Genomic DNA, 11,922 nt, shown 5'->3' on the forward strand with positions numbered 1-11,922 from the left:
CGCCCTTTGTAACGTCCACTGAACGTCCCCTGTAACATTTTGGTGACCCTACAAAAAAACATCCAGAGGACGTTCGCAGTGTTGGTTTGTGGGATGTAGGGGTGGGCGGATTGATATTTATATCGATAGTATCGATACAAAGGTGAGGATCGGTTTCGGATCGATACCACGGCGAAAATATCGATTCTTTTGCTGCAGTTTAGAGGTCTGCGTGGGACTGCTTTTTTAATCCCGCTCCCGCACGCTCCCGCTTGCTTTAATCCCGCTCCCGCCAAAAAATCGCTTGTTTTAATCCCACTCCTGCCCACACCTGCTTGTTTTAGTCCTGCTCCTGCCCGCACCGGCCAAAAAATCGCTTGTTTTAATCCCGCACCCGCCCGCCACATACACATTTCTGTCGCCCCCGCCCGCAATCCTAATATGAATTGAATTAATTAGATTTAGTACTTGAAATTTTCTTATGTATTTATTAAAACAGCAATATAGGGATAGACCGCGCTGTCCCATTTCTTACCACAGTCCAAATACATGCCATCAGGTGACGTACACCAACACTTTCTGATATCAATCACAACAAGCCGATTTCCCTCTCCATTAATTACAATGGAATATGACTTCCATACATCAGACTTTCCTGTAGTTGGCTTAATTGTGGTGTATTCGCCTGTTTTAATTGAATTTTCCACAGCTGAAACTGGTTGACCGTCTACAGCAGGGGTCGGCAACCTATGGCACGCGTGCCACCATTGGCATGAGGCATAATCACTGGCACGTGACACGCTGGACCAGCATCAGCAAACATATATATAATTTAATATAAATTATTATATTAATGGATTATAATTTCAAGTAAAAAGTATTGCCCCCCCAACGGTTTGGAAGTATCGGTATCGGAGATACTGACCAGTATCGTATCGGTATCGTATCGATACCAAAATTCCGAGTATCGCCCACCCCTAATATCTCCCTCTCCTTAGGTTAAAAGTCTGGGTGTTGATGAACTATTGGGCTACTTTGAAAACGAACTAAAAGACTGAGGGAGATTGCCCAGTGTAAAATAAGCCCATTTAAACATTTATTTTAATAAATTTTGGTCTTTATTAACATTTAATAGATACATTTTAAAAACGTAATGTTTTTACCATTGGCTAATAATGACAAACCATGAGAAGTCTTCATACTGTTAGTCAAATATGTTTTACGAGCATTTATATTATAAATTAATCACAAATGACTTGTGAATTTGTACTGCACCGAGTCCTCGCGTTTTAACCCGCACGTCACTTCCGTCTCTCTCTTTCTCGCTTCCATCTTGCTCGCCGCGTGTGTTTGCTGTTAACGTGCAGGTTAGTGAGGAGATCTAAAACACTCTCTTTCCTGCATAGACACTCCCAGCTTCACAGCTGAAGGTAAATTATGTGCCTGATTTGTCAGACCGGCTGATATTTAATATGGATGGCCCATAGAAACATCAGTGAACTGGTGTGGATGTGGGAGACGGGCCTGCCCAAGTGTCAAGCCCGAACATTAGTACATGTTCTCCGGGCAGCGCTGGCCTTCGTTCTGACGGGACTTATAACTGTTGTGAGCGGCTGGGTATGAGGCAGTACTCGCTATCTACAGTTTAGCACGCTGTCCAGTTCTAGTGTGACTTAATAAACTTGAAGTATCGTTAGCATAGCACTTTTTCTTCTAATGTTAGCTATGTGTGTTTTGTGATTTGAGCCCTTACAAACACGAGTTTATTCTATCTAGCTTAACAGCTAAATTGTTTCTAACATAAATCCCACATCTCGATTTAGGCGTCTCTTTAACGCCAAAATAAAACAACTTGCTGGTTTTGTTTTAAAGCTTTAGTGAGTACTTGGCCAGATAACTATCTAAGCTGCCATGCTTACCACTTAGGCTAACCCGTTAGCTGGACGGGCAGCTGGTTACCTGTGGCCCGGGTCGGTGCATACCTTTATCTTTTTTGTTGTGTAAAGGGAGGTATCAGGGTTATTAAATATAATTCGCTGTCTCCGTCACAGTTTAAGCTCTACGTTGTAGACCTAAAAGCTTTTACTTTTACAACTGTTTCATTAGCTAGACAGCAAACCCATTTCAGACCACACCCCCTTCACCCATCAAGTCTATAGTTAACTCTGCTTGCTAGTTAAGTAGTTTGCTGGCCTGTGTATGATGATGTTTGTCTTGCAGATGAAAGAAACAATAATGAACCAGGAAAAATTAGCCAAATTGCAGGCTCAAGTCCGTATTGGTGGTAAGGTAAGAATGAGAATATTAGGATCGTTCTTTTTTACCTCTTTTATACAGTGAGGAAAATAAATAATTGAACACCCTGCGACTTTACAAATTCTTCCTCTTAAAAATCATGGAGGGGTCTGAAATTTTCATCTTGGGTGCATGTCCTCCATGATTTCTACGTGGGAGAACTTGCAAAGTCGCAGGGTGTCAAACACTTATTTCCTCACTGTCGTAGGTTAAAAGATTTTTTTTTGTATTGTGGTCAGGGCACTGCACGCAGAAAGAAGAAGGTTGTCCACAGAACTGCTACCGCTGATGACAAGAAACTTCAGTTCTCTTTGAAAAAGTTAGGCGTCAATAATATCTCTGGAATTGAGGAGGTGAGGACTTTCTCTATTTTGATGCGCTTTGTTAAATATGTCTAACATATGAGTAACCCATATATGAAAACATCACATTTCCATGTGTATGCTTCCCCACTTGTCTATCTGGGCTGCCTTCTGTTGGAGCCCGGCATGTGGCTGCATGGTCACTAATCAGTTATTTGTTTCACCAGATGCTTCCTCTCCATAGTACTGCAATGTTAAGAATTTTTTCACACTGTGACTTTCCAGGTAAACATGTTCACAAACCAGGGAACAGTCATCCACTTCAACAACCCGAAAGTCCAGGCTTCGTTGGCAGCCAACACCTTTACCATCACAGGCCATGCTGAGACCAAGCAGCTTACAGAGATGCTGCCCTCCATTCTCAACCAGCTTGGTGCAGATAGCTTGACCAGTCTGCGGAAACTTGCTGAGGCCTTGCCCAAACAAGGTGTGTGGCTTTAGATGCAGTACTATTGTTACACATGTTTCCTTGTTTTAAGGTGTATGTATATGTATTTTATATATTGGTCTTTTTAAACCATGAAAGTCTTGCAGTATGTGAACTTCAAACTCATATTGAAACCCTTGATTCTATAGGTCTAAGCAGATACAGTGTGTTGTCACATGACATGCTGACATTTTGCTCACATTTTATTTAAAAACGTGTTTTTAAAAAAAAAAAGCAAGGTGGTGGTGAGTGGTTGTGCATCTGTACCAGTTAACGATTATTCTCCTGAATGTCGTCAAACAGCAGAATTATTCCTTTAAAATTAGTCATAGTCATAGTCAGATGGTGATGGATGTTATGGTGATGCTAACTCCGCCTCTGTGTTGCAGCTGGAGATGGGAAGGCACCTGTGGCAGGAGGAGAGGAAGATGATGATGAAGTTCCAGGTTAGTAAGCAAAAGGCAGCTCTTATGGGGTGTTTTGTGTTTCTAAACGTATTCATGATCTAAGAATACTTTTGATACAGTCTACCATAGGACTACTCAGTAGTGCTGTTATACCCTTGTGTATGTTTTGTATTGTTCCCTGATGGTTGTGTAGCTGTAGAACCACATGTGATTTTCATAGAATCATATGTGATTTTCACACGGTATTGTAAGCACAGCATGGCGTACCTGAGGTCATGGCATAAGAACCATTTCAGGAGGTCACATTGGGGGTGTAGGCTAGTCATGCCTTGGTGTGGTATTTAAAGCTCATATTGTTTAGTCTCAGAAAGCTGGCTTTACTTTACATTTCGAAGAGTGAAGCCAGTGCATAAGGTTGCCATTATGGCTCTGATCCAGCCTCAACTGGTCCGCCTCCTTCCAGCTAATGTAGCAAACTATTATGTACACAGCTCCCAAGTGGGATAGCAGTGTGCGATGACAAGGGGTTAATGTTTCTTGCCATCATGCCATTACTGAGGTTTGACCTTTCTTGGTCTCTTATGAAAACAATCGGATCTAAGGGGCCCCTGCTGTAAGAGATTTTGGGACTGACACCCTGGAGCTCAACAGTGGAAGTTAAATCTATCAGATTTCATCTCATAAAAGGCAACCTGCCTTTGATCCACAGCTTTACTTTTTCACAGCTACAGACTTTTCCAGTCTCCCATCACTCATTTTTAACGTTTTTGTGCTTGCTTGCATATGAACTCATGATGGTCAAGAATGCTCAGACAGTGCAAAATACCCTGCATCATGTTTCATATAAACACTAGCAGTTCTAGCAAAGATTAGATTTTATTTCTGTCACTCTTGATTAGGTGGTTTGTAGTATATCGGAGTATGTCCTTTGCACTACAGTTCTCACAGGCAGGCTTTCTCTCCATCTCTCCCCCTTCACGTATTCTAGCTAAGTGTAGTGGAACAGGACCTTACGTGATCTTCTCATTCATTGCAGATCTTGTGGAGAATTTCGATGAGGCTTCGAAGAATGAGGCTAATTAATCTGAAGGGAAGCACAGACAGATGTTTGGTATCTCCTGTATCAGCTGGGTCACAATGGACTTTTTTTTTTTTTTCTTCCAACCCACACTCCTCAATCCTTTGGGCAGTTGTTTCCTTTTATATATATATTGCAAGTGCAGCCCACATGTCTCCTTGTGCTCTGCTGTGTCTGCCTTATGCCTAAGTTGAGAGCGAGAGATGTTTACCACATCACACCCAGTGGTGTGGGGGTGTGCACATTCTAGGACATCCTGCTTGTGTCCCTGTTACTGAGGCTCACTCTTTTTGAGGCCTACCTGAAGCAAAGATCTGAAAAATAAATATTTGCTATCAACAAGGTTATTAAATACACTGCCTTGTCTACATACTTGCCATTTCATTTACATCATACAGCTTCTTGTGTAGACTTGGTGTTAAGTTCTCCACATGTCTTACTCCTACTGGAATATTACTTAGTCGTTGGTAGCTAAAGACACTGAGGACAGTCAGTTTTAGAGCTTTCAGTTGTTTCATGATTTTTAAGGACAAAACGGTGTCTCCATGAGGATAGCTTTTGTGGTTGAGTATTTGTCTTGTCTACAGAGGATTGAACAAAATATTAAGGTCTAGAATAGTATTCAAAAATGTTTAATGATGTCTTATTTCAGCACACTTGTTAGATTTCATCAGTTACAATTAAGCAGCCCTTAATCGGAGAACTATATTACAGTTAACATTGAACAATTAAGAATTGCACCGTCAAAGCAGCTTTATACTGTGTTTACTGGCCTTTTTTAACTGGATTTTTACTCGTTCGAGTCCATTTCTTACAGTACCCAGAATTAAGTTAGTGAAGAAAAAATGTTCAGGGTTTTTGTTGCATGGTACAAAACTGTTGTAAAGGAGCATATTTTGTTCTATTGTCTGGTAATTCAAGTGGTACAATACTATTTGCCAGATTTTATTACAAAATGGAACAGCACGAAATACATAATGCAAGTAGTTCTGTTATGAATCATTGCATACAAAACTTTATATGGAGAACCGAATACACCAATACATGATCACATCACTAGCCATATCAAAATAAATATGCACAGTACTCAATGGTTTAAAGATGCTCACACATTTCATTCAGTTAATATACACTAATCATTGGGTGAAGTGGGGTCAAAATAAAAACATGAAACTTTGTACAATGTAGTTTAGTAGCTCAAGTAATTAATGTAAACATGCAAAAGGATGAAATGTCCATTTCATATGCCACTGATCACAGCAACATTCAGGTACATAAATTCATAAACCTGTTTTCCCACCTCAAATGTCTTCGCTAGTTACATTTACTCTTTGATTCCTTGCAACAGCTTCAGCAGATGTGCTTCCATGACTTGTTGAACTGAAAGAAAATAAAAGGGTGTCTCAATATGATGGGCCATTTCACAGCTCGCCCACCCATTTCTCCATCACCCCAAGCTGAAATTATTTTGGTTGATGTGTTTGGCCAAAACAGGTGAGTGATTAGAATGTAGTTATAATGGTACACAAATGTAAGAAAAACTGGTTTGTACTGTTAGAATTAATGTGCTTGAATTATGTTTGTGAGGAAACAAACCTACTTGTATTAATTCAGATTGTAGTTGCTTTCTTTGTGTTAAAAGTATTTGTTAGTACTGTGTTGATGCAGGCAGTTTCTACTTGAGCCACTATTTCACACCTGAGTATAGTTGACATTCTACCCACATCTGGTGGAGATTTACGTTGTACAAGGATTTATTTACAATTTGTCTTGCTGCAAGATATAAGATATATGCCCATTTAGTAGTGACCATTGTTTACGCTGCTAATAATAAGCCCACCTGGGGGGTATTCCAAGCGGGTTAAGCGATAAAACCGGGTAAGTTAACTCAGAATTCACAGAAACTCAAGGTTTTCCGTTCCAGAAACCGAGCTTGGAGAGAACAGGAGTCAGTTATTATAGCAACTTATGCTCTGAAGCTAACCTGCTCGCTGGCAGGTTAACTTGGACCTGAACCAGTGTTACAAACGTCATCATGATGTGTCCTTTCCTCGAAGATCAGGTGGATATTGAAGTTCAGTTTATTCGCCGAGCTCTTCGTCGGCAATGCCTTATAAAACCCAAAATAGACGGGCCTACTATCATTTTCGGATTATTTTTTTTTATGAAGGTTCCAGTGCCTGAAGGGGCTCAGAGTTACCCGATAGGGCGTGCCACATCATAATGGCACATGTGGTATTACACAAAATTGCAACCATCCAGGAAGAGCGACAGCCTACCATCTCTGACATGCCCACAGACGAGGAACCTTACATGCATGTGGGTGACAACAGAGATGGTGGAGTTGTCAAGAGACTCCATCTGCAATCACTGCTTTCCACATTAAATCATGCACCACCACCCCCCCAACCCTGTAACCTTTTAATATACATTAGTCAAATTCACTGTAATGTTTCATTATTTCATTTTTCCTGTAAATTAATATATTTTAAGATAGTCATGTACAGCCATACCACTTTGTATAATATTCTTAAGGTGTATCTCAATTCAGGGGCTGCAGCCAACGAAGTGCGCATTTGTAGGTCGGTTACGTCACTGCGCCGCGGCGAGGCTGTCCCAATTCGTGGGCTCCTTCTTATGCGGCCAACGAATGTAGCCTTCAAAACCCCGAAAACGAAGGACGCGTCTGAGTATCCTTCGCATCCCATGATATCTCAGGATTCATTGCTCTATGAACAATAAACAGGCGGAGTCTAGTGTTCGGGCTGAAGAATTCGTTTTTAAATGTCTGTATTTTTTAAATATGGACATTTATACTGCAATTAGATGCTAAATAACATGCCAGTTATTAATGATATTGCAGGTAAACCTGTGCTTTGAGTATTTACTAAAGAGTAACGTTTATAAAAATACATTGAATTTTGTTATGAAGTTATACTTCCCGCCAAACATGTGAATACATGTTCAACGCATTTTCTTTTAGGCATTTGTGGGTGATGTGATATTTGTCGGACAGCGCGCTAACACGTATGTAATGTATGTAACGGGGCAGAGTGTGGTCATGCAAACATACGTCTTGCGAAGACTAGACTGTATCATTTAACAGCCGTGAGATGCAGCCTACCCGGCCTTCGAAGTGTGTGGCCACCGTGGGCTGCGGTCTACGCAGGCTGCAGCCCCTGAATTGAGATGCAGCCTTATACTTCATTTTTATCTGCTGCCATGTGTGTTTCACACCACTCAAATTAGACCTGGAATTAGTAAGTGTTCAATTAAAAAAAATATTTAAAACCTCAATACTGTATTATAAAAGGGGAGAATATAATATAATCGCACCCTTTGCTAAATATAAAAATATCATTTTCACTCACGCATTAACTCTGTTGGCAATTTTTTGACATGCTGACTGCCTTTCTCTAGCAGCTACCGCAGTATTACATTTACGTTTAATAATATCTAAATATTCTGCATACGCAGTCATTAATACTTCAAGCTACAGTGGTGTGAAATACGATGCTCAGCTGATTTTCGCGTTTAAGTCCATGATAAATCCTATTTATCTGCGTTCCATTAAGAATGCCGTTTATAGTTACGCGAGAACGCGCTTCTGTCTGGGTCAACCTACTCAGAGTTGAGCGACCCTGATTACTTTAACTCCGATCAGCCGGTTTGGAACCGAAAACTCAGTATTTCAGATTGGGGTAAGACAACTCAGAGTTCAGGGTTAAGTTTAGAGTTTGTTAAACCCGCTTTCTGGAATACCCCCCTGTTATTGCATAGAAGAAGTGCAGAATGCTATTTCAAAGATGAAAAGGTGAAGTGCAGAGTTGTGATTGATAAATCAAACATAATGCAGACCCTTGTGTGCAATCAGCACTTTCTTACTGTGCAAGAGTAACTTAGTCTTAAGTTAATGTCTTCACAATTACAAAAACCTGTTCCCTTATTTCTTAAAGCCCCATGCACTATATATATATATATAATATATATTTTTTTTTACTTGAGGTTACCTAGCTGCTTAAAAGCTTAATTTAACTCCAGATAGCAGGATAAAGGATTCATCTGTTTTACATACATACATTACATTTGCTATTTGAATAGCAGTGAACTCAACACAAGTGCCTTCCTAGTCATGTTTGCTGTTTAAGAAAAAAAAATAGTTGACCACATGAGGTAGAAACATGGATTGTCATAGTATTGTGAGCAAGGAATACATGGTTTTGGATGCAACCTATGTTACTCAGTAAAATGCAAGGAGATTAAAACTAGTTACCGTGCCTGTGGCCCATTGCCACAGCCATGTCCATAGCATTGAAGCCCGAGTCAGACTCCATGGTTGGGTCAGCTCCATTTTCTGTTCAAAAATGAAAAATTGTGTACTATTACACAGGCTTTTAACTATTGGAATCTGTAATATTGCAAAAGTTATAGTAAGGAAAAGGTTTATGCAAGTTCACTGCTCTTACCCAAGAGGATTTCCACACAACAAACATGATTGCCATGTACAGCGTAAAGTATAGGGGCTCCCCCATTCTGTAAACACACAAGCATGACCATAGCTATGACTCCAAACTCACCTCAAACTGAAAATAGCAGTGAATCTCATTTTTTCTTCTTCACATGCTGTGTATTTGTCACAAACTATTATGTTATATAGGGCAATGTATGTTTAATTACCTACCCAGTCATACTCATTAACATCCACTCCACAGTCAATGAGCATTCTGACAATGTCTGTGTATCCTTTACTGCATGCTAATGACAGTGCACTTTCTCTGCCCTTGGCCAAGATATGGGGGTCTGCACCCTACAAAAGAAACACCAGCATGTTTAGAAATGTGCACATGTTGGGAGGTGAGTACAATAATTTTTCCTTGTGCATTTCAGAAGACGTTTAAACAGGTCCATTGCACCAGACTTTGATGGCTCAGTGGAGTAACAGGTCTTGTTTTAAGTTCAGGTTGGGTTTTTTTAGGCCACATGTATTGCACTCACACTTTGTAGCAGGAATTCCACCACAGCAATCTGGCCATGAGCTGCTGCCCACATGAGTGGTGTAAAGCCCTCTTCATCCTGCAGGTTTATCACAGACTCTGATTGAAAGAGACATGAACAGGTTAGTTTTAAGATTCATAACGGGCATAAAGATTATCATGTCTTAATTAATCCTTATATAATTATACAAGCCTGACCTTGCTCTATTCGACTAGCCAGGAACACCATTTCTCCTTGTGCTGCAAGTTGGTGAATTGACAGAGCTGTGGTAGATAATATGTGGCAGTCATAAAAGCGATATACCTCTACACAGTATTGTGCAGGCAAAGAAACATAGTGTACAAAACACCTGTGTATTCTGTGATGAAATTATTTAATATATCCTCAAAGCAAACATTTTAGCATTACCCAAGGCTTTGTCTAAACAGCTATACATTTTGAATATTACTGTAGTGCATGGGGAGCCCCAAAAAGCCAATAGTACGAAAAGTGTGTGGCTCACAGTGAACAAGCAGCGGGGTTGAGGAGACCTCATTGCCACGGTGTTTGTTGGTCAGGGTGGTCGACTGTTTTATCGGGGAGAAGTGCTTGGTAGTGGATGGCGTGTATACATGCCTAACCTGGATTCCGGGGGATGGGGAAGTCTGAATGTTGCACTCAGCTGGATACAGAAAGAAAGCAAATTTGGCCATGAAGGAAGGGGAGCACATTATTTGCAATCTGCAATGCTTCCACAATCATCAGGCTTCCCTTACCTTTAAACAAGACTGAGGCTACCTCCAGATCAGAGTTCACCTGGTCTTGGATGTTCTTGCTATCCTCCTCATTCAGTGACTTGACGAACCGCGAGCACACATTCATGTCGAAGCGGTTGGGTAATATGAATTTAATGCCCATCGCAACATTTTGCGAGCTAGCGTCCTCCCCAGGTCCAATGGTGACGGGAGGCTCCACTTTGATGTTGGCCATTTCGGGCAGTGGGCACATGCCCTCCATTTCCTCTGATGCCATTGGCCTCTGCCTACGATGATCGTCCACAGACGGCGAGCTTATAAATGATGCAAGTTAGTTCTTGACAGCGAGCATGTATGATGTTCAGTGTTACATAAATACTTCAGTTTTGTATCCTGAAAAAAGAATGAAAACAGCCTGAATTACAGGACAGTTTTGCTGAACGTGCAATAACAATAGACGAAGTCAGTTTGAGGAGGAGACACGTAGTTAGCTCGCCTAATTGATGTCTATCACCTAACTCGAGTATCTTACAAAGTAACGTAAGACAATAGCCTTCGTGGAGCTACTGTATGTATCGATAGTTTAAAAGCTACCGACAGTTTGTTATCTATACTTTAAAAAATCTTAAGTTCTAATACAATACAAAGCAAAAGAAAATTATGTGTGGAAAATGACCAGCGGTGTAAGTCTCGTGTGTAGCTACACACCTTCTGCATAACTGTACTCGTCTAGGTAGCTAGCTAGCTCGTTAGCTACACGTCGCAACCAAAACAGGCGGTAAATATTGTTGTTAAATTAATGTTTGGTTCGTTTAATTAACTACTTAAATGTATTGCTCGCATTCAAATGACCAAAGCTCAAAAATGTATCCGTCAACTAGCTCGCCAGTGTCACCTTATCTGTTCAGGGAACCACCCTAACCCACTGATCTGGTCGGCTAGCTAGCTAATAAGTACATCCCCGGCCTCTAGCGTGTCAAGAACAACAACATTTACGTTTCTTGGGTTGTAAACTGCTATACATACCTTAACAGATGACAGGTTGCCGGCCTAAATTGCTAGAAATGATACTCTATAAGGTGACGGGTCGATGTTATTGTCCTCAAAAGCATTATTGTTGCCACAGTTCAGCGAATAAAGTTTTTCAAATACGTTTCTCGTGGATATTTTACGTTGCCGGATCGTAGTAACAGTACACACATTATACACATTCACCTCACGGTCGACCAAATCCCACCATAATACTTGTGTATTTGTGCCGCTAAAATGTCTGCGTTGTCTCTCTAAAATCATAAAGCGCTAACGGTTGTGGAGTGACGTATTCCAGCCCGATCACCGTATAAATAGCACAAGGCTGCTCGTTTGTGCTGGTGGGCGCCTCTGACAAATACCTCAGGGGGGGCAATTGTTGTGATGACATCCAAGGTGACCATTTCAGTGGGTAAATAAAAAAACAGTGACTTGACCAATGAAAATATAATGATAAATATATATTTCTCTTTACATTATAGACTGTACAGTATTTGTGCACCGATATATCTTGTAAATATCATCTTGGTTAAAGCGCTACAATGACTGAACATTTAACTGAGTTTGTCATTTCTCAATTCGCCCTCACAAACAACTTTAAACATGGAGAGAGGCC

The 11,922-nt window shown here is 40.7% G+C and overlaps 2 protein-coding genes across 4 annotated transcripts; one reads left to right on the forward strand and one right to left on the reverse strand.

The window, feature by feature from the left end:
- The first annotated feature begins 1,259 nt into the window (after nt 1-1,259).
- Nucleotides 1,260-4,900, forward strand: btf3 (basic transcription factor 3). 3 transcript variants are annotated; one of them, XM_076988269.1, is made up of 6 exons: nt 1,260-1,346; nt 2,200-2,268; nt 2,514-2,627; nt 2,862-3,063; nt 3,453-3,509; nt 4,507-4,900. In XM_076988269.1, the coding sequence occupies exons 2-6, from the start codon at nt 2,200-2,202 to the stop codon at nt 4,551-4,553; spliced, it is 489 nt and encodes a 162-aa protein (XP_076844384.1). In that variant the 5' UTR covers nt 1,260-1,346; the 3' UTR covers nt 4,554-4,900. The 3 variants fall into 3 exon arrangements, with proteins under 3 accessions (XP_076844384.1, XP_076844386.1, XP_076844383.1); XM_076988271.1 differs by having other exon boundaries at nt 1,295-1,409; XM_076988268.1 differs by lacking the exon at nt 1,260-1,346 and adding an exon at nt 1,521-1,596.
- Nucleotides 4,901-5,082: 182 nt separating this feature from the next.
- On the reverse strand, nt 5,083-11,662 carry ankra2 (ankyrin repeat, family A (RFXANK-like), 2). The gene is made up of 9 exons (XM_076988267.1): nt 11,304-11,662; nt 10,299-10,670; nt 10,046-10,204; nt 9,741-9,806; nt 9,544-9,641; nt 9,230-9,355; nt 9,015-9,081; nt 8,822-8,902; nt 5,083-5,928 (listed from the first exon to the last, which is right to left on the reverse strand). The coding sequence occupies exons 2-9, from the start codon at nt 10,552-10,554 to the stop codon at nt 5,873-5,875; spliced, it is 909 nt and encodes a 302-aa protein (XP_076844382.1). The 5' UTR covers nt 10,555-10,670; nt 11,304-11,662; the 3' UTR covers nt 5,083-5,872.
- Between the last annotated feature and the right edge of the window lie 260 nt (nt 11,663-11,922).

Source organism: Brachyhypopomus gauderio, unplaced genomic scaffold (genome assembly GCF_052324685.1).
Source record: "Brachyhypopomus gauderio isolate BG-103 unplaced genomic scaffold, BGAUD_0.2 sc61, whole genome shotgun sequence".
NCBI lineage: Eukaryota > Metazoa > Chordata > Actinopteri > Gymnotiformes > Hypopomidae > Brachyhypopomus > Brachyhypopomus gauderio.

Bases quoted from the DNA above. Each gene is read 5' to 3' on its own strand.
- ankra2 (XM_076988267.1), bottom strand. From the start codon at position 10,554: ATGGCATCAGAGGAAATGGAGGGCATGTGCCCACTGCCCGAAATGGCC. The intron at 9,807-10,045 runs GTGAGCCACACA...TATCTACCACAG, and splicing joins AACCCCGCTGCTTGTTCACT to CTCTGTCAATTCACCAACTT. The intron at 9,642-9,740 runs GTCAGGCTTGTA...TCTTTCAATCAG, and splicing joins GGCTAGTCGAATAGAGCAAG to AGTCTGTGATAAACCTGCAG.
- btf3 (XM_076988269.1), top strand. From the start codon at position 2,200: ATGAAAGAAACAATAATGAACCAGGAAAAATTAGCCAAATTGCAGGCT. The intron at 2,269-2,513 runs GTAAGAATGAGA...TATTGTGGTCAG, and splicing joins AAGTCCGTATTGGTGGTAAG to GGCACTGCACGCAGAAAGAA. The intron at 3,064-3,452 runs GTGTGTGGCTTT...TCTGTGTTGCAG, and splicing joins TGAGGCCTTGCCCAAACAAG to CTGGAGATGGGAAGGCACCT.